Source organism: Drosophila yakuba, chromosome 3R, assembly GCF_016746365.2.
Source record: "Drosophila yakuba strain Tai18E2 chromosome 3R, Prin_Dyak_Tai18E2_2.1, whole genome shotgun sequence".
Taxonomy (NCBI): domain Eukaryota; kingdom Metazoa; phylum Arthropoda; class Insecta; order Diptera; family Drosophilidae; genus Drosophila; species Drosophila yakuba.
This window is the reverse complement of record NC_052530.2, coordinates 29,761,728-29,783,159: the sequence shown is the minus strand read 5'-3', so window position 1 is coordinate 29,783,159 and position 21,432 is coordinate 29,761,728. Positions and strand designations below refer to the sequence as shown.

Genomic DNA, 21,432 nt, shown 5'->3' with positions numbered 1-21,432 from the left:
TGTGTGCATTTCCGTTTCCGCTTGGCGCGACCACAGTGCAACCACACATTGTTGCATTTATTCGGACTCATACTCATATATTTACGGCCAATACGCCGCTGATTGGATACGCATTTAATTCAATTTATTCGCGACCTTTGCGGCATCGGATAGCCGGCATAAGGCCACAATTGCATTGCCCTTTTAATTAGCGCCCAGGTGAGCCTGATCAGGTGAACATATTTCCGTGTTGTCCTGGGCAACCAGCACAAATATGCTGCGTTTTAATGGAGCTGAGTTAATTACACTGCTCCGAATGTCCTTCGACACTTATTTGCATATGCGATTAAGGCGAAGGACCCGAGGAATCCCTGCCAGCCATGATTATCCGAGCCATCATCTCTGGATCTCTGTGCGTTCTGTGTGCGTTCTTAATTAATGTTTATGGCAGTGTATAAATATTTACGCAGCGCTTAATTGTCAGCCCAAATATTAAACGTGCAAATGCGGCGAATAATGGAATGAGTGCCTGAATAATGTATGTGTGAATTGATATGTGCCGCATAAGCAAATAGTAATTGGCAGCAGGGGATAGAAAAACATGTAAACAATGTGCACGATTGCTATTTAAAAAATGAAATTATTTCGTCGCAGCTGAGAAATTACATTACAATTGTACTGGTGTTTTAATTTACATTTGCTTTTATGTGGCTTAAGCTCGAGAAAAACAAAATTCTGCTCTTATTTACAGACTTAAATTTATTCACATGGATGTTTGTTTCAATATTTACACAAGCGACGGATGAAAATGTGTGATAATAAATAAACCCCTTGAATTTGTAATGAATTCCACTGCAGGGGGATTAGTATTTCTTTCAAAATATTGCTTAAAGCGGTCTGCAAAAATATAATAATATCGGGTTTAAAGGACTTAGTATTCTTAAAGTTGCAAATTTAAACTCATTCATTCTTAAAAATAAACAAAAACCACTAAGACCATAATATTAATTTCGAAATAAATTGATTTCTGTTGAAGCAAGCGTAATCCTCATAATTACAAACCAATTAATTTTTCAGTTCAACATTGCAAACCTACAAAAAACATGCGTTGTTTATACGTCATTTAATTTTATGTTTACTATCAAACATTCACCAATTATGCACAACCATAATGTGTGCACATACATATATTTCACATTGCAATTAATTTCAGCTTTATACTCATGAAACGCGTATTTAATACCTCCGCTGCTCTCAGTGAAGAGAGAGAGAGAGAGAGAGAGAGGAGAGAGTGAGCGCTTAGGTGAACAGCTGAGCGTTCTTAGAATTTCGACTACGTTTGTTTAGTTTTCCAGCGGCAGCTGATGAGCGGGGTGGAAAATTGGTGTGAGCTGCGTGCGGTGAATAAATGGTTCGGAAAAATGCCAGCAAATTTCAAAGTGCAATAGACTGTTTAGTAAAATCCAATCGCATTCAATCGAATCGAATTGAATCAGTTTCAATGAAGTCCTTGAGTTCCATTCGGTTTTTGGAGAGCTCATAGAAACACACTTGTCGGCTGGTAATCAAACACCTGTTTGCCAATTGCTTTTGCTGCGATTTACATGGAAATAAAAAGGCCTCACAAGTAATATAGCTGTAAAACAACTTTCTAATAAGCATCACACACTTTTTAATTATTTTCTAAAATGATTCCAATGTTTAAAAAAATTTAAAGCGAATATTCCGTGCTCATTATCAGTTGTTTATGTTTATCAAAAGTTCTCCATGCACATCATTGCCAGCTGCAAAAAATCGATAGCGAAAGAGAGTCGCCCCCACAAAAGAAATTCTCTCTTTCTTTCTCGCATTTCGACTCTTTGGCTTCAGCAGTGCGGGAGTTTTTTTGAAGCGGAATTTCGGAATTTGAAAATTTTAAATCTTTGGAGGAAATCAATTCACCTCAATTGAAAATATTTGCCTACTTAAAGTGAATCAAATTTTGTTTGCAATATGCTTTCGCAGTTGCTAGAGGCCTTCCAGCGTCTGGTAAGTCAATTAAAAAGCCAATTTGTGTGGATTCGCTGCTGGTTGCCATTGCCACAACACTTCTACGGTTTCCCGCGGGAAACTGAGTCACGGGCACGGCTGCGTCTACGTCTGCGGCAGCGGGAACGACTGCGCCGGAATCCCTCGGAACGTGGCAGTCACCAGCGGAACCGGCGGACACAGCGCCGCCAGCTGGTCATGGACTACATCTTCGAGTGCTTCTTCGAGGACACCTTCGAGCAGATCTCCCGCAACGGCCTGCAGGACCGGCAGTCGCGGCGCGATGTCCTCGACCACCTGAGCTCCATCATCAAGGGCTGCAGCGGGGGCCAGAACTCGCAGACGGACGAGGTGGCCGCCATCGCGGTGACGGCGGCCATGAGGTACCACCGACTGGCCAAGGAGCAGAACGGACAGGTGAGCTTTATATAGATGCATAGTTAAAATGTATAAATATTTGCTTAAATGTTTTGAAAATGAATGCCAGCCTAGCAAAGCAATCTCAATTTAATTAATAAAGCTTTGACAATCAGTCACCTGTACTTGAGCATGAAATAAATAAATAGAACAAAAGCCAAGTCCAGCCATTTCATTGCAGAGTTAAATCCGTAAATAAATCTTAAAGTTCGCACTGAAAACCTGTGAGTAATTAGCCCAATAAAATTACCTTCCTTTGGAGTCCAATTAAAACGGAGTTAAATAAGGCTATTTTAAGATACAGTTTGCAGGGATATATGCATCTAATTGGTCTTTTGAAGTGTACATAAATATGGCAAGTAGTTTTTGGCCAAATATCCTTTGGCAAAGTCTGCCAAACTTAATTTTCTTGCATTTTAAATGCCGGCTTTGCATATGGCAATTATTTATAATTTAAAAAGTAGCACTTCAGGTGGGATCCCCTCTCCCATTTCCGTATTCCCCAGGTCTGCCTCATGGGCAAGTATCACAACATCCTGTACATCGGCCTGCGCACCTGCTGGGATTGGGGAGTCCGGGACTCGGAGGTGGTCGTCAAGCTGCTGGGTAAGTGGAGTCGGGTCGGGCCAACTAAATAATTTCATTTTAATGTGCATATGTGTGCGTGGGCGAGTGAGTGTATGAGTGTGTGTGGCACGAGTTTCCTGTTTGCTTTTGGGCGTGGCTGTTTGCTTTGCATACTTTAATGAATTTCATACCATCGCATTGGATTATTACGCCCATAAGCAGGCAGTTTTCGCTTTAATCACGTGTGCCTGCTAATTGCGTTAAGAAAGTGTTGCTGATGTCGTTCTGTTGCTGTGTTGCTGTGTTGCTGCTGCATCGTAAAACTTGTAAAGTGCCTCAAAGTGTTGCAAGTTATTTGGGGCGTACGCATACTGCTCCTCTACGCTGCCTCTAATTAAAAGGCTGCGTAAACTTTTGCGAGCGAGAAAAGTGCCTGAAATTAATGGCATGCCTCTGTCAGGGGATCTGGACTCGTGTGCAATAAAACTTGCTCCTTGTTTGGTCCTGTCCTCACTCGCCAACGTTGCTTTGTTGCTGACTCCAGCTTTTTGGACCCTCTGGTTTGGCATTGTGGCCGCTTCCGTTTTCCCTTTTCCGCTGACTTCATTTCTGGGCTGTGCCAAAAAGCCAGCGAAAAAGCGAAACCGAAAGCCAAAAAACCAAACCAGCAGCAACAAGTGCAGCCACGTAATTAGCTTTTTTATGGCTGCTGCTGTTGCTGCTGCTTTTGCGATTTGATGACATTATTCAACCGCTTTCTCCACTACCGACAATTTGCCTGCATGGGGGGTCACAATGTCGCATCGGTCACAATGTGTATACAAATTCGGTTTATGGCACTAGCCATTTCGAAAAGTTATCAGCGGAAAATAAAATAAAATGTGGCTTTTTCTATATTAATTAACTTATCACTATTTTCCTGTTCCTCTGACTGACTTTCCATTTTCTGTGCAATTCAGTGGCCATTTATGAGTGCGAGAAGACATATGAGCGCATTTTCCTGGGCGCCCTGTTTGGACCACATGCGCCGCACTTCATCGCCGGCTGGCGCAGTGACTTCCAGGATCAGGTGAGTCAGGTGGGGTCAGATAGACCCCATTCTGCCCCCCGTGGAATAGACACCCATGTATGTCCTTTGTTCGCAGCACGAAAATGTCCGGGCGATGGTTTACTTTCTGAAGCACGCCACACGCGAGCAGCTCACATTGCCCGTCTGGATTCCGCGCTTCGAGCAGGAGCGACAGCTCAGGTGAGTCCTCGGCCCAATCTCCATTCCCCATCCACTTTCTCCGCGTTTCCACTTTTCCCACTTTCTCCGCGTGGCTTTCATGTGTCGCGCTCTTTTGCTGCCTCGAGCGATTTTCACACTAGCCAGGTTAATTGGATAGTTGCCTGTGTGCCATGCCGAGGTCTTCATTCCCCCGAAGAGTTTTTTATACTAGCTTTTTTGGAAAGCTTTTACTTCTACAAGACACAGTAAGCCATAGTTTGCTTCTAAAGCAAATCTCACAGAATTAAAAATGAAACTGTATAAATCGGATCATGTGCCGAGATATCAGGCAACCTTAATGGCTTGCCAGTTTTGCACATAATGGTAATGTTTTCGGTAACAATAAGATACTATAAATAACCGCTGGGAATACAAGAGAATGGTGGACGCACGTGAAGGATAACCAGAGAAATGAAAGGATTTTAATTAAATTAATTCATCAGCCATTGTTGTGCCACCTACACAGAGTGTGTGTGTGGGTGCAAGATTGCTTGTGTGTGTGTGTGTGTGTGACTGCCATAATTGAGTGAAAGATGGCGACAATTTACAACCACAGACACGACTGCGAATACACTTTTACAGAGAATGGCTCTCAATCACTGGCGGTGGCTTTCTCGCACTTCTGCTGGTGTCATGTATAATTAAGATTTTCATTTGCAGCTTGCTTTCAGGAGGTTTCGGGGCGGTGTTTTTCCATTTTCCGCCTTTTCCGACCCTCACACATGCACATGTGTGTCCATGTGTGTGTGTGTGTGTCCCTGATGCGATAAGCTGAAAACCAACAGGCAGCGATGTAAACCTTTTGTTATTTCGGCTTTGTTCGCCAGCACTTCGGAGGATTAAAGTCAAAAATGCGTGTAATAAGCGCACAAAAGCATGCTCAACCCCACCACGCCCACTAATCCACACAGATAGAGCCCGCCCCCCCTTTGGCTATACCACACCACATACACTCACACCATTGCAGAGTTGACTGTTTGCGCTTCTTAAACAAACAGAAGGCAAAAAAACATACTGACTGGCAAGCATTAAGACGACATTTATGATGCCCTCTCGCAAAACAGCAGCCAAAGTCATGAATAAGCGTTAATAGCTGCAAATGTATGTGGGGCCGTGACCCGAGTGTGTGTGTGTGTATGGGTGTGTGTGTGGGTGTATGGGTATTGGAAGTATGTGTGGAGACTGAGGAGCTGTGAAAAACAAGCAATGTGACAATAAACGTTTCGGCCAAATGCCGTTGAAGCTGCATAAATCAGTGCTGGAGCAGCATATTGCCAAAGTTTTCGCAGCACAGTGAGCACTCGTTAAGAACAATGACAATAAGAACAATGTTTTCATACGACAGTAACTGGATTGGAAAAAAAGAACAGCTAAAAAAGCAATAAAGCTTTATTGCCGAAACATTAAAGCCAAACTGTCAATGGAATGCAAAATGGATTACTTAATTCGGTAATTGCAGAGCTTAAATGGCTTTAAAAGGCTAGTTGCATTATTGCACTGCTGTTTAGCATAATCCGCTGCTGACTTCATAACACTCGGAATAATTTATACCCTGCATATTGACACTGAAAACTGCACAAGTTGAGAACTTCCACACTTTTCATCGACTTGAAACCAAGTGCACACTGTATAGCAGAGACATTGACATTAAGACCCAGCTAATACTCGCTAAGGAGCCCATTAGACAGAAATTTGATTTGTCAGCCCACTCAGCAGCTGATTAAAGTGTTAATGTTTGACTTGGGGGCAAATCACTTCCGACTGGAGGAGAATATGCCAGCCACGAGGTGCTTTATAAGGCTATTGAGGAACCTGCCATGCGATGCGATTGGGGAATGGCTTGATTCTTGCAGGGACTCACTTTTATCGCCGCCAATAAAACGCAAATGAATTTGCCAAGCCAATTTCCAAGCTGTCACTGGATGGTGGCTCAAAATGCGCTTATCGTCGGCTGTGTGGGTTACTTCTACTTCCGGTTTATTGTGGTTTCTGCTCTTTTATTTGCCTACTTTTATGCGTAGACATAAAAGCCCCGTGTGTGTGTGCTGTGTCGGAAATGTGCTTTAAGTGCATTGTACATGCTAATGCCTGAATGGAGACAAACGCCCACCACTCACACAACACATTACGTATACGCAATGTCAAGTTGGGCACAGAAAAAAAAACATTGCAAGCTTCTGTGTGAAAAATGTCAAAGTGGAATAACTTCAAGCTTGCAAATTCCTCTTAAAGGTGTCTTAAAGTATGCGGTAACTTTGGTCGCCAACTTTAGTTTCAGGTAAAAAAAAGGAGAGTGCTTCCTATTTTTTTCCGTGCTTTCTTTCCCGTAATGGAAGCAACAAGCGAGCAACTTAATTGAGGTCTGGCACCCACCCAGGCTCATTTTCTCAGCTCCAGAGAGTCCTGCTAATGTGTGAAGCCCATTTTGATGCTTGTCGCCCATTTGGGCGGCCACAAAACTCACTCACCAAATGCGGGGGCCCAAAAACTAACTGACTTATCCGAATCCGGTTTTTTGTTCTTATTTTTTTTTTGCAGATTCATTGATGTGCCCATTGAGTCCTGCGGCAAGTCCTCGCCCCTTCGCATTGCCCTGCAGGCGAACGCTCCCGAACTGCTGCTCATACTGCTGAGGTAAGTCCTGTGGTCCTGGAAAAGGACTTCCGGTCAGGGGATAGAGGTAAGGGTTGGGGATAGGGGAATGGGAAGTACCAGCGACTACCACTTCAATTAGCAAGAAATATGCAAAGCGGTCGCCACTTGGCGGCGCCGCAATGTATGCAACATAAAATACAAGACGCTTAGCATAAGCAAGTGCTCGCGAAGCCACAAGAAAACGCTTGGAGGCAGGCACCCAAGGAGCGGGTAGAGAAAATAAAAGGAAAAATTATCATTAAATATGAAAGTCGCTGCCACAGCGAATTTGCATCACAAGGCGGTCTCCAACGGGTCTCGAGGTCCAAAAAAAAAGAAAAAAAAACAGCTTGTAAAAAGTTACGAGCATGCACTCGGTCCTCAGCCGAGATTCATAAATTTATATGTAAACGCCTGCAGTTTCGACTCGTCCTTCGTCCTTCGTCCTTGACTTTCGCCGTCGCGGCAATTTATTGTTTCCTAACTTGATATTGCTGCGGCCACGCCCCTTCTCTCCGCTCCGCTCCGCCCCTCTTTTTCGCTGGCTTCGATTTCAATTTTTGATGCAGCGCCAAAAAGGATGCTTTGCATAAAATACGAGTATTGATTGCTGGCCAAAAAGGCGAGTCACAACAAAGTTCCCGTCCGCAAGTCCCGTCTGAGATGCTCGGCTGTCAAAGTTCATGTCGACGGCTGGCGGAAGGCAGCTTGAATTTCATTAGATCAAGATTTTCGCAAAAATTATTCAATTTCCGCAGGTTCTTCGCTCGGAGTGGCACATTTTTTCAGATTTTCTCTACGAGTGACTTCCCTTACTGATTTAAGAAGTGTGCTTACTTTATATATATTCCTTAAAAGTAGTAAGTAAAAAGAAGTATAGTTTTTGAATACATATGACCTCTTTAAATGTTTGACCTTGTTAAATTCGAATTTCATTCCGAACTGCGCCTAAAGGCCTCCAGCAAAATTCAGTTTCGAAATAGCTGCCAAATGAAATTCCGAATCATTTCTCGGGCGAAATCTTGAGCACCCCTTCCCCATCCGCCGATTTGCAACATTATGTGCCTTCTTTGTTATACTACGAAATTAAAAGTGAATTCCCCTTCTCAAAAGAAGCGTAATGCGGAAAGAATTCGCATTTTGAGGCGGAGGCCAGTTGTATATCGCAGACTCAGCATCGGATTGAGATTCCCGCCAGCTGTGCTGATTGCACCAAGCAAATTGCACTTGCAATGGCTTCGATTGATGGCAAATGTTTGAGTTTGGCTTGCCAATTCCCCGCTGCCCCGTTCCCTCGGGTTTTCCACCGTTTTCCCCTCATATTTTTGGAGGTGGGTTTTGCCAGTCTTTGCAGTCGGTTTTTGGTTTTTGGTTTTTCGTTTTTGATTTTTGTTTCTGTTTCCGTTTCTGCGTCGTCGCCTTTCGGCCTCGACTGATTTTTATTCAGATGCTGCTGCTGCTGTTTTTCCGAGTTACTGATGCTGATGCGCCATAAATTTTCGATATTGTTTCGCTTTTGTGTGTTTTAATTTGCGTTTCGCTCTGCGCTTTGTTGCATTTCCATTTAAAATTGGCCATAAAATATGCAAATGAATGTGGTGCGATGAATTCCTTTTTCGCTGGTACTTTTATTCGTTGCCAAATTGATTTACTAGCGCATAATTGCGCATACGCCATGTGGCTTGCGACAATGTTCGCTGGGCAAAGAGATAATATTTATATAATGTACCGGCGGTGAAAGAACACATAAATATGCGCAACATATAAATTACAATGCTTATCGGGCAGAAAACGAGAAATGCAAATGCGGGGGAGATCTTTGACAAACATTTTCAATTTTAAAAGTGACAACACAGCCGGCGCCAGTTGCAATTTGCGATTCGCACTTCATTTGCCATTTACTCAGGTCGCTCTGAGTGCAGTGAGAGAAAATTGTTAGATAAATGACATGTCAGTAAATGTTTGGCAGTAACAGAAATTACTTTAAGTGACAACATTTCTCTCTCAGTGCACACATGTGCACATTTCTGCTTCTGTGCGTGTGTGTGCTCGTGTGCAAGTGACACAACCGCGAGTCGTGTCTGATCATTATTTCATTTGTACATTGTGTTTATCGGGGCATCTAGCATTTATTGCCGCCCCGCTGCCCCGTCGCCCCACCGCTCGGTTGGCCCACGACCTCTGACCCTTTGCATTGACCACAAGCAAACCAACTACGTGCTGGCAGCTTGTATCTCATTTGCAAACAGTTACCCACTCCCGACCGCTGGCACGCCCTCTCACCACCAACGCCCCCATCCGCTCCATCCGTTGCAGATACGGTGCCGCACCGCAGCCGCCGGACGGAGGCGCCTCCGTAATTATAGCGCTGCTCGACAAACTCATCGAGGATGGTCGTAATTACAGCTTCGAACTGGTCATGTGCCTCAAGATTCTGCTGCGCAATGTGGCCATGATTGAGATGCCCTTCAAGGTGAGCAAATGCCTATTAAATTAATTATCGCTGCATTTAAGTAGTTCGCAATAATAAAATTCCTCTCACTATTTATTTTTCAGCCCCTTTTGTACGCTTCCCGCAGAGAGATGTTCTTCGATCGCTACGGCCGCCTGTTGATGGACAAGATTATCGGCAAAGAGCAGGTCTACGGAGTGCCCAGTCTTCGTCATTTATGCCGGTAATTATCAGCTTTGACCAGTAATTTTCCTAGGGCATGGAAACTGCTTCGAACACTTGACTTTGTGACCAAACAATGGGCTGCCCACGTCTTTTGGTCGGAAATGGAGATTAGGCCAGGGAGAATGGAGTCTGACAGCCATAATAAGTTTCACTTTTTTATTCAATTACTTTGGCTTAGGTCCGCCACGCTTGCTTAACTTCCTACGGCCAACGGGCAGACAATTCGGCCATAAGCCCAAAAAGCGAAATAAGCGTAAGACAGGAGCCCCACTGACTGGCTGACAGGCTGACAAACTGACAGACTGTCTGGGCATAAGTTGACAAGTTTCCCTCGTCCTGCCGCCTTTGTATTGTATTGTATTGTATCCAAAAGTGAGGTCGAAACTTTCCCGCTTGCTTCACCGACTCGACCCGGCCGCAAGTAGTCAAATGTCGGGGAACTTAATGAATTAAATCGATGTGAATTTCTTTGCCACTTTGATCGCTGTTTGAGTCGAGAAGTTTCTTCGATTTAATTCGAGAAGTTGTCGCCTGCAATTGATAAGGCTCTTGTGCGACTCCATATGCGGGGGTCTCTGGCCACACATGTGCCACTTATTTGTGGAGCACTCGGTGACCCGATGATGCCGGGTCCGGGTACACAAATATACAAATACACAAACATATTTGCCTCCGCCTGCTCGCGTGTCACAAAAATGTCCATTGACTTTGGCTCTCGTTTCAGCTGGGAACCCGTTTTCCAGCTTGTTTGCCAGTTTGTTTTTCTCTGGCCAATGTTTGCGATGCGAAAACTCGCGCTCTGGCCCTGCATTTCGCACAGTAAAGCATGGGTGTGAAGGCCAGAAAAAAATATACTTTTTAAAGTATATATAAAATTAAAGGCATCCTTTCTTTTCCGTTTGTCTGATATGTTTCAAGCCCCATCTTTCTTACTTGTTTCAAAAGCTTTTCGTTTATACAGATTTTCTTGATATTCTGCCGTTTGTTTTTATGCTGAACAGTCAATAGCCACTGTATTTGCAATTGAGTTGGCGTCCACTTGTCGAGGCCTCAACAATGTACTCAAAATGAGCGCTTGATTTATATGTTCCGTCGCCGTTCCTCTTGGCTCTCCATCAAGCCAGCCATTTTGCGATTTCAACTTATGCAAATCTCTGTGGAAACCGCAAGAAATGCATGCATAACGCATTACATTGCGCATTGGCTCCGAAATCAGAGTCTTGAAGAGCATGTGACGATTGTCGTCGTGGGCGAATACATTGCGCATACGCCCCGGCATCCCGACTTCCGTTGAGGCGCCCACAAGTAGGCAACGCTTTTTGTGCCTGCTTTTATGGCTGCTTAGTGACTTCCGACGCTCATCTTTTTCCCTTGGGCGGTGTCAGCTTGCTTTATTGATTGGTCGAATTTGTCGTCGGCGGCCATAAAGAAGCCAAAATATTGCCAAAACAGGGAAACTTGACGGGACAAATTAACATGGACATAAACTGCGGAGTTCCTTGCTGCATACCCCTGGCAGCTGATTAGCATGTTGTTACGCTCGCCGTGCGTTTTATGACGCCAATTTGGGGCTCACTTTCGCAAGAATTTCGGACAAGTTGCCGCTGCGCTCTCCTCTTCATCAGAAGGGCACTTTAGAACGGTCTTCACACACTGGCAAACTTTACAGGAAGCTTTCACTGCGGCTCAAAGTGGAAGGGCCAAAAAGAATCCGCTACCAATATCCGCTACTTTAACTTCTTCCTCTAGTTTCGCAGGCAACTTTAGTGAAAGTTCCTGCGTGAGGTTTTTCGCTCTGGCTGCCTTTCACTCACGAGAAAAGTTTTAAGCACATGAACTTTGTTTGCTGTGCGGATTTTTTTTTAGTTCGCCGTATGAGCTTATTGTGTGAAACTTAAATTAATTTATGAAATATCCCGCTGAGATTGACAGGAGCAGTGCGCGAAAGCGAGAAAATATCCTTGAGCAGCTCAAGAAACATCGATCCTGTGAGCAATTATCAAGACATCAGATTCATCAAGTCATAATTTAATACTACATTATAGTTTAAAGACTTCAACATGGATTTTGTATTTCCAGCTGCTGCATCCGCGATGTCCTGCGGATGCACAACCAACTACCCAACGGCATCGACACGTTGAGGCTGCCAAAGCGCCTGCAGCGCTACATCGATCTCACCGAGGAGCTCGAAGGACCCGAGGCACAGGACAGTGAGGACAAGGATCAGCAGAGAGGAAGTGCCTCGGCCAAATGCAAGCTGGGAAGCGAGGTGGCCCGACTGGAAACCATCAGCAGTGCGGAGGAGAGCGAGGACGAGAGTGAGAACCAAGCGCAGCTCCTGCAGGCTGTCACGGATCCGGAAAAGGCTGCATTGGCGGCTTTCATGGCCACCGGCGATGGAGCGTACACGGAGGAGGCCAAACAGGCGGCGGTGGAGGCCTACGTGGCAGCCTGCCCGCCCGATTTCGATCCCGACTTTCCGCCAATTTCGCTGCCCGGGGAGCCCAGATAGCAAAAAACACCTAGTACTTTAGCAGCAGCACTCACCGATAGGTTTCTTCGCTGACGTTGATGCGACCCGGAACGCCCGTGGTCTCCGTCCGGCTGGTGAGATTGACGGTGTTTCCGAATAGACAGTATCGCGGCACTCGGTTGCCGATCACTCCAGTCACCACTTCGCCGGAATGAATGCCTATGGTGATTTGCTGCGAAAACAGGGACCAAACAAAGAATTTAGAATTGTAGAATTTGTAAGCTTATCTAGAAAAAATAAAATGAAAATGAGTTTGTACAAGAATTAATCGGGCCTTGCTGGATCTTGAAAGGGCACTTCATTGCGCTAATAAACTTTCGCAAGCCAGCCAGTGTCCCATCATCAACACCCCGAAAAGTTGCCAACCGCAACGGAATGTAGCTGCAAAAACCAAGCGAAAGTTGCCACAATTACTTTCCGAAAACTTGCAGCAGCAGTAGGAAAAAGTTTTCTTTAATTAAATTTAAAACGAAATGAGCGGCGACCAGAGAGAATAAGAGCAAATCCCAGCCCCGCCCACAATAGGTCCTTGTTAGTAGGTGACGATGCTGAAATCCAAAGGCGAGAGTCCTGCCAAGGCAGAGGGTTTCGCAGAAACGCAGAGCCAAGATAATATGTGTAAATGGGTAAAGTGCCAGCAGTTCAGCGAGAAAAGCGAAGGACAAAAGTTGTAATTACCAGAAAAACATTACATAAAACTAATCGCCTAGGCGGCGGAGTGCGATAAGAAAAGTATCCAAACTTTTGCAAGCCAAAAGTGCAGAAAGTCTAGATGAGAAAAAATTTCGCAACAAAATCGAACTCAACTGCATTGCTGATGAATGATTCAACAGCGAGCTTAAAGGCAGAAGTCAATCAATTAGTTTCCTTTGATTATATGATTGCGAAATGGGATAAACATTGCAGCTATCCAATGGTTTCAAACAAACACTGATTTCTACAAACAATTTTTCCAATTAGAGTAGGAAAAGTTCTTGCCAGAAAATGCTAAAGGACATTACATACAGATTGTCCATTCAAGTTCAAAACAATTTTCTGGAAAATTGCTGATTTATTTTTAGCCAACAGCCACGATGCATGGCAGTAAGGAAAATGATTTTCCTGGTTTCGCCCTCGAGTGTATAAAATACATAGCAACTGCAGAAAGTTTTTGCTGAGAACCGAATCAATATTTATGGACTGTAAGCACAGGAAGTAGCCAACAAAGAGTTGAGTTGAGAAAAACTGGCAGGAAAAGCGGCAAAAGCGGGGAAAGCGGGAAAAGCGGCAAAAGAGGGCTGGAAGCAAAGTTTTTGCATAAAGAAAAACATCGGTATAATTGGCTTCATAAACGGAGGGGGGAGGAACCGGGTGGAATGACTAGCTGCTGCTGCTGCTGCTGCTTTTTATCAGGATTTAATGAAGCGCAAAATGACGCCAGTGGCGGCAAGGGGGTTTCCTGGGGGGCGCAAAAGGGGGAGGTGGCAGAGAGAGTCCTGGGAAAGGGCAGTGCAACAGGCTCGGATGTCGTGTCCTAGATTTTGCCATTAGTCGCCCGTGGCGATTGTTAATTGGATTTCGAGCGATCTATCAAACGCTGACTCGATTCTCGAATTCCCCTCCCCGGTTTTTCGTCCACAACCGAAGGGGTTTCCCACTGCATTACCAAAGGCAATCAGTCAAATATGAAACACTGACAGCCACAAAAACTTGACTGCAGTTGCGGCGAGGCCAGATGGAAATGGAGACTAGTTGGGGCTTATGGCTTATGGTGGGCGGAACAGATGGATGATCCCAGGACAAAAAGAAGACTTCCTTACGAGGACATCCAATGGCAAGACGATAAGGTAATGGAATTTCAGCAACAGAAAAACAACAACTCTGACAATAAAGCCAAGTGACACGAGCCCAAGCAAGAGTTGCTAAGTTTGAGTGGGTGGCTATGACACAGGCACGCAGACTCTGGGACATATCTACTCTAGGGTGAGCCGGATGTTATATTTTATTATACACTATTTCAATTCAAAATAAATATTTCCTCTCTCCACTATTTCATATTAAGAGTAATTCAAAATATCTTATAGTTATCTTTAAGTTTCCTTTCTTCGCTTTGAGCCACCCTAATATACATACAGATGCCAAGACATGTGCAAAAAGTGACTGACAAGCCACAAGCATTGTCCACACGTACAATGCTGTAATTGTGAAGGATGCCATCAAGTGGGGCATCCGCATCCTCGTCCTCACACTCGTCCTCGCCTCGTCCTGCGGACGAGTAGCCGCCCCCTGCTTCCCCCTTTTCATATCCACATTTATCTGTGGCCCTGCATGTGTGCAGTGTATTTTAAGCCCGAGCCCGAGCACTCAAAGCAAAAGTGTTTAAGCCGAAAAAAAGATAGTAACAGCAATAGCAGGCAGGAGGCAGAAGGATGGAGGCAAAAGGATGGAGGCCTCGTCACCATCCTCGGCCAAGTTTCAACGTCTCTGGTGACAGTTGACGGTCAAGTGGCCACTGGCAAGGATCCGAGACCATGTACCATGGTACAAGACGCGTCCTTTGACATTGTGTGTCATCAATTTTGAATTAATTTTAGCCATTTTCGCAGTTTTCTATCCAAAACTTTGCGCCCCGCGTCCTTCGCAGAGAATGCGAAACTTTGGTAAATGAACTTTTTTCGCACTTGCCTGCTGCCACAAGTTGTTAATATTTTACGTGCACTTGCCACTCAATCCGGGCAGTCGAGGGTTAAGAGATTGCGCGGGACGAGGAGATAGACATTGAAATTTATGCGCCATTGAGTTGCTGTTGCTCAAAATGGCGAATGGCAAATGGAAAATTGCAAATGGCGAATGGCGTATGGCGCATTCAGCAACAAATTGTGCGAACACGCTGAAAGTTGCATGCTCACACGAACGAACAAAAACACGAGCGAGACAATTTTCCAACTACTTTCAATGCGCACAATTAGAGTGGCGGCCCCTCTGGAAAAACCCAGCATTTTCCTTGCTCCAAACCCCGCATTTCATCCGAGGGCACTTGAGCAACTTGAGCTCAAGTTGTCAGTTGTGAATGCATTTTTGTTGCTCGGCAAAGGCTGCACAAAATATGGCACAAAACGAAAGACGCCGAAATATGCTAAATGTGATGAAAAGCGAAGTCGAGACTCAAATCTAACGAGTTTTACTTGTACTAGTTTAAAGCGAGAAGTTTGCCCTCACAATACATGAAAATAACAGAGCAAAGTGTGACAATTAAGTTCATTCATAGTTCATAGTACCTAAACGTTTGTGGTTATATTCGGATTGAGATATATTCAAAGGTGATGCACATTCATTTCAAAACTCACCACTGGATTGGAGCCCATTTTGACGTTCTTGGCCATGTCCATCATATCGAGGGCCACCCGTGCCATGCACTTGGCATGATCCTCGCAGTGGTCGGGCAGTCCGGAAACGGCCATGTACTTATCGCCAACTGTTTCCACCTGAAAGCACAGACATGCCAATCAGTCCTTTAGATGGACCAAATGGAGGAGAGGTGACCCGAAAAAAGGGCCGGAATTGCAGCGTGTTTGTGGTCGGGTAAAAAGTGTAATTAAGTGGGCATTGCAAAGGGGGAATTGCCTGGAAGCCCACCAGCATTTGAACTCTGACCCACCTTGTACACGTTCAGGTTGCGCTTGGAGTCGGTCAGAGCATCGAAGACCGTGTAGAGCTCATTCAGCATTTTCACGATTTTCATGGCCCCATCGGGATCCGTGTTGGCCGCACAGTATTGGCCAAAGCCCACGATGCCGGAGAACATCAGCGTCACGGAGTCGTAGCTGTCGAATGGCAACGGAAGTGTAGTCTCATAAATAAACGGACACAAATATGGCAAATTGCTTGCATTTTCCGCCATGTGAGAAGGAGTGCACAGCAAGAGAAGTAAGGTGATTGTAAGCTATATATTAGCACACTTCTATACACCCTTAAGTAGGATTTCTCTCTGTGTACTCTCGCTCCCATAGGGATAAGGTAAATTGACTTTTTCTTACCGCTTGGGCGGCACAGGACGCTGATGTCGTAACTCATTGGCCACCGACTTTGGCAGCACCGAATAGAGCAGCCTGAATGGAGAGAGCAGCCAGGATGAAACAGGATGAAACAGCAGCAGAAAGAATGCAGAAACATGGAAAAGTAATTTCAATTTCGCGCCTGAGAGAATTGCGCGCCATTAAGGAGCCGGTGCTGTCATTTGTCATTTACCTGTCGGTCTTCTGCTTCTCGCTCTCCAGATCGCGAAAGGTCTGCTGCAGCTTGTCGGTGAGCATTTCCAGGTTCTTGGTGAGCTTGTACTCCGCCTCGAACTTCTCCGAGAGCAGCACCAAATCCCTGGCAGCGTCGTGCAGCGGCACATCCGAGATGTAGAGTCCCTTCCTGCAAAGCAAAAAAAAAGAAATAAACAGGACACATTCCACGTTCAACGGCGAGTTCAAAGATGTGGCACGTGGGTGTTAAAATGGAAAAATGACACGCATTTTGTTTTACTTAAGACTTTTTGAAATCGCCAGGCAGCAAATAGAATCCCAGCGTAGAACATAAGCAAAGAGGAAACATTTTTAATGTCACCCATAAATTCAGCCAGCTGAAGGCGCATTTGTTTCAATTTAAATGTGCAAGCAAAATACCATAAAGGTTTTTCCTAATGCCCCATTTAGAAGCTAATGCCTTTAATATGGTGCGGCTCTAAAATCAGGTTAAGACACATTCGCCGCATTATTAAACTTAAAATCATGTGTTTCTTTTTTTAAAGATTATTTTCTTAATTAAAGCCGTATTTCAGTACACTAGTAACTGATGCTTTATGGGCACTTATAGCCCTGGCTGCTGCCACCTTCCTGTTGTAATCCCCATTAACTCGTACTTACTTGGTCAGATCGTCCAGATTCATGACACTGGGATAGCACTGAAACAGTATCCGATCCGTTTCCGGAATGTACATCATTTGCCCCTGCGAAGTACAATGGAATAACAGATTATTTTCGGGTGCCGAGGTTGAGAGGCATTGCAATAAAATTGATTTTTATGCCGCACTCTGTGGCAGGCCAGGCATTAAGTTTAATGCCACGGGGCGGCTGTGCGTAAGGGTCCTTCGGCGTTTCGGAATTTCGGAATGGGACTTTCATAACCGTGCCAGACACATTGATGGCTTGTTGGCATTGGCCCCTGACTCACCTTCAGTCTCAGAAAACGCTGCTCGTGCCGGCTGCTCATGGCCCCCTGACGCGTCTGCAGGACATAGATGGTGTTTATGTGGGACAGGATGTTCTCGAAGTTGAGCTGCAGGTGCGGCCGGATGGCCTCCACCACCTCTATTAGGGAGCAGTTCTCCTCGGCAACTCTGAGGGGTGCACAGCGAGAAATACAAAGAGTCAAACTTATAATTCAGATTAAGGGATACCACATAAATAACTAACATCTCTTGAAAAGGTGTGTAAAAGTGTGCCACATTACATTTAGTGGAGCTCATACTTTTAGACGCCTTTAAGAGTGCTCTCTTGCAGTGTACGAAAAAGTGAAGGGGCTGGGGCAAATCCGAGCGCCATCCAGCTAATGGCCACTAATCGCAAACAATGGCTCATAAGTAAATGGCGTAATGCAAACCGTTAGCAAGGACTCACCTGGGAATGACTCGAGACACAGCCTTGCCGGCCTGAACGATTTTCATTTGCCTATCGAACATCAGGTGGAAGGGGAACACCTTGCAGAAAGTGGCGGGCGATATGAGTGGAGCTGTGTGACGAGGATGGGTCAGAATTTGTAGCTGGATTAGCCAGGTAATTAGCCTGAGTAGCACAAACAACACACTCACCTTCGCAGAGGAACTCCATGTCGTCGGGCACCTCGTCCTTTTTGGCATCCACCTGCGACTTGGCGGCCACATTGATCTCCCGTATCAGGAACTGCACGTGGTCGTACCGCTCGATGTCGTCACTCTTGTTCTTCAGCAGTCGCAGGCACTTCTGCTCCTTGTCCCCATCGCAATCGAAGCTGTCCTGGGCAATGGGACACGTGCTGAGCGCAATGGAGGGATCTGCAATGTTAGCACAACTATATATGTAGGTATTGCACAAGTAATAAAGTAGAAAAATCTGTTAAGTCCAGTGGTTCAGAAAATACAATTTAGACATGCCAACAATATCTGACAGCTTGCCGCTACTAATTGCATACAAAATAATGGCTTTTTATGGAACAAAAAACGTTTTTAGTTGCTAAATAATACATTTAGCAGGCAGCCAGCCAGTTGTATTAAAATCAGAGCAATGTCACAAAGTTTTCTCGTTATTATATCGGCGGGCTGTTCAATGAAATGAATAAATAAATAAATAAAGCCCGGCCAGTCAATACAGTTTACATTTATTGTCATGGCAGCTCTGTGAATTCCGCAATATGTTAATCGTGGCGACTGTTTTTTGCATTATTTACTTTTCCGAGCCTTTGCCTTCATGCTTGTTACCTGTCTCGCTGGCAATCTGTTGGCCATCGTTGTTGTTATTCACGTTGACGGCGTTGCCGTTGTTGGCCATTCCATTATTGCTGCTGCCATTGCTACTGCCATTGTGATTATTGTTTCGCTCGGCATCCGTCGAAGGAGCCAGGACAACCGTTGCCGATCCCGTCGTCGTCGTGGCCACCGCGTCCTCCAGCAGCTGCTGATTCTCCCGGGCGATGGCCCGCTCCTTCTCGGCCTCGTCGATGGGCTCTCCCTTGCGCTTGACAATGTCGATTTCCACCTCGACGCCATGCAGCTTGGATGCAACGGCCTGTGAGCGGTAGATATAAGATATAAGCGAGGCAGAGGCAGAGGCGTCAATGGCTGCCCCTCAGGGAATCGGGAATGGATAGGGGAATGGAACTGGGACTGGGCACATATATATATTTATATGTACATATATATCTCACCTTGACGATGCCGATGACTATGTGCTCGAGGCCGGGCCGTTCCGAGTAGTAATGCAGGAGCAGCTCGCCATCCTTCTCCGTGCAGCGGAAGGAGGGAGCCCGCATTCCAGGGTACAGGGTGCCCAGGTGGTCGTGCAGGGCATCCAGATTCTGATTGTTGCACAGAGAGAAAAGAGTAAGCAAGTAGGTTATTATATCTAAGCTTATGGGTTCTAGGCAAGAAACTTGTCTTAGAAATGAAACATTGTGAATAAAAAGTCAATCGATATCTTCGATATTGGTGAAAATCATGCTGTCCGTGGAATTCAAAGTAAATTGATGGCCCGCATTTGTGGCATTTGTTCTCCGTGTGCCATTGTTGTTGTTGATGTTGCGGTGGTGCAGACGAAAAAATTCAATTTCATTTTTCATTATGACAAAGGATTCGAGAAGCATTTGCGGTGAAAAATGTGGAAAATTGAAAATAAATCGAATGTGAGTGCAACAAAAGGCGTCGAGGGAAATGGGTTACGGTTCGGTTTTGAGTGGGCAAAGTGTACGAAGTGTGCGCTCAAGCAAAATACTTAATGCTTATCAATGATGGCGAATGTCGAACTCAGGAAGGAGAGTGAGACCGAAACCGAGAAACTGGCAAGGGAGCAGCATGAAGCATGAAAAATGACTTAAAAGTCGATTGGCCAATGCAATTGTGCCGCAGTTGCATGGCGTATGAGTGTGAAATGGCCTTCAATTAAGTGGAACTGTGAGATAAATCGAGAAGTATAAAGCGAAATTACCTGAAGGAAATCCCGCGGCGTGGCTCCCAGGACCTGCAGGATCTTGTCGTAGCCCGAGTCCTGGCAGAACTCGAAGAAGGTCTTGCCGAACAGCTCCAGGATGTCATCTGCGGGAATATCTTTAAGAAAAATTGTGGGGGGAGTACAGAGAGTAGAGAGTTGGTAGTTTATGACCCACATATGCTTGCATAACAGAAAAGCACCAGCTAACTACTTACTGAGTATCTCGACAGCTGCTCCAATTAGATTGTATGTTATTTCATCGTCGTAAATTTGTCGCACCAGAAACTGTCCCTCCATGCTGACCATGGCCTTTTTCCTGAATTCCGAGCCGAAACAAGCCGAGCCGAGCCAAAAATAAGCAGCCATCAAAATCGAGTCAGGCGAAACCGCAAAATGTGAAATGGCAGCGAAGGGTTTTCCACACAAACGGAAAAAAAAGAGAGAGTGGCAAATACATTAATTTTAATTAAATTGCTTCTGTGCTCGTGAATTTATGAGTGAGTGGCTGGCATTCCTCCACTCTTTGTGTGTGTGTGTTTTTGTGTCTGTGTGTTTTTGGCGGCCAGCTGCCCATATGGCGGTCACTTTATATGCTCTTTCATATTTATGTTTTTAATTAAGCAATGAAGACGAAATAAAGCCCTTCAGATGAGAAATTTTGGTCAGCCCTAAAATGGGGCGATGGTTTCAGCTTTCCTTTGCAGGCTAAAGGATTTTTCAAATGCCCCGCCTTTTGTGTTCTTTTGGGCTTTTGGGGAAATTTAATCAAAAGTGAGTTGGACAGCTAAAGTTTTAATAAATTAAAGAAAAAAACTGACATATTTTCACATTATTTTTATTGGGTATAATTGCTTTTGCCTAAAAAAGTTGTTTGGATAACTCACTTATGTCTGAAGGAACATATTTATCTCTGTGAGATAGAATATTTTCAAAGTTAATAAAGCAAGCAGTTATTAAGCGTAAAGCAGTGTTAGCACTTCCGGCTTAAGGCTCACCAGAGCAAGCAGTTTAAACACAATGTGTGCTATTTGTTTTGACTTGATCTCTTAGTTTCTTGCCTTTCAGCTTTGAGATAAAGCATAATGCGGATTGTAAAGTCGGTTTTAAGCAGCCAAATCCTTTAAGTTTCTCTCAAAAGTTAGCAGGATTTTGGGTAAGTATTTTATATTCCTCGAAGAAACTTGCCCGCTATTTGCATCGAATAACAATAATACAGAAAAAGAAAAGCCCGCTGCCGTTCGCCTTTGTGAACATCGTGCAAATCGACTTTATTATTTAATAGAACTTGCGCCAAGCTGTTACCAAAACAAATTGAATACAACGTGCCGGCACAGAGAAAGTAACCCGGAGAAAGTCGGGAAAAAAACGCCAACGTTGCAGAATCGAACATGAAAATCGTGTGGGGGAGGTGGGTGGTGGGTGGTAAGGAGGAAAAAACGTAATAGAAAAGTAGATTTTGTACGTGCGAAAGTTTTTCCATTTTCCCTACGCAAAACTTCTGATTTGTCGGGACAAAGTGGGCGTGGCATCGCAGGTGAGCGAAGGCGAAATGCGGCATTTCATTATTGCTCATTTCAAATGCGAAATGCTGTTGGATTGCAGAATGTGTCAGCAGCTGTCGCTG

The 21,432-nt window shown here is 44.9% G+C and overlaps 2 protein-coding genes across 6 annotated transcripts in view; one reads left to right on the top strand and one right to left on the bottom strand.

Annotated features, from left to right (window-relative positions):
* Window positions 1-21,432, bottom strand: part of LOC6538971 (guanylate cyclase soluble subunit beta-1) — a 53,237-nt gene that overhangs the window by 16,656 nt on the left and 15,149 nt on the right. For all 4 annotated transcript variants that reach the window (XM_015193657.2, XM_039375966.1, XM_002099438.3 and 1 more), the window contains 13 exons: window positions 20,024-20,124; window positions 19,806-19,924; window positions 19,030-19,179; window positions 18,584-18,890; window positions 17,939-18,160; window positions 17,748-17,859; window positions 17,302-17,467; window positions 16,995-17,077; window positions 16,333-16,503; window positions 16,122-16,193; window positions 15,743-15,908; window positions 15,432-15,569; window positions 12,120-12,277 (listed from right to left, as the gene is read on the bottom strand). In XM_015193657.2, the coding sequence (XP_015049143.1) occupies window positions 12,120-12,277; window positions 15,432-15,569; window positions 15,743-15,908; window positions 16,122-16,193; window positions 16,333-16,503; window positions 16,995-17,077; window positions 17,302-17,467; window positions 17,748-17,859; window positions 17,939-18,160; window positions 18,584-18,890; window positions 19,030-19,179; window positions 19,806-19,924; window positions 20,024-20,124 (1,965 nt within the window). The remainder of the gene's footprint in view (window positions 1-12,119; window positions 12,278-15,431; window positions 15,570-15,742; window positions 15,909-16,121; window positions 16,194-16,332; window positions 16,504-16,994; window positions 17,078-17,301; window positions 17,468-17,747; window positions 17,860-17,938; window positions 18,161-18,583; window positions 18,891-19,029; window positions 19,180-19,805; window positions 19,925-20,023; window positions 20,125-21,432) is intronic.
* LOC6538972 lies at window positions 1,341-12,369 on the top strand. Of its 2 annotated transcripts, XM_015193658.3 has the most exons (9): window positions 1,341-1,606; window positions 1,984-2,424; window positions 2,931-3,030; window positions 3,951-4,060; window positions 4,137-4,240; window positions 6,800-6,895; window positions 9,212-9,368; window positions 9,452-9,570; window positions 11,652-12,369. In XM_015193658.3, the coding sequence occupies exons 2-9, from the start codon at window positions 2,206-2,208 to the stop codon at window positions 12,082-12,084; spliced, it is 1,338 nt and encodes a 445-aa protein (XP_015049144.1). In that variant the 5' UTR covers window positions 1,341-1,606; window positions 1,984-2,205; the 3' UTR covers window positions 12,085-12,369. The 2 variants fall into 2 exon arrangements, with proteins under 2 accessions (XP_015049144.1, XP_002099475.1); XM_002099439.3 differs by lacking the exon at window positions 1,341-1,606 and having other exon boundaries at window positions 1,972-2,424.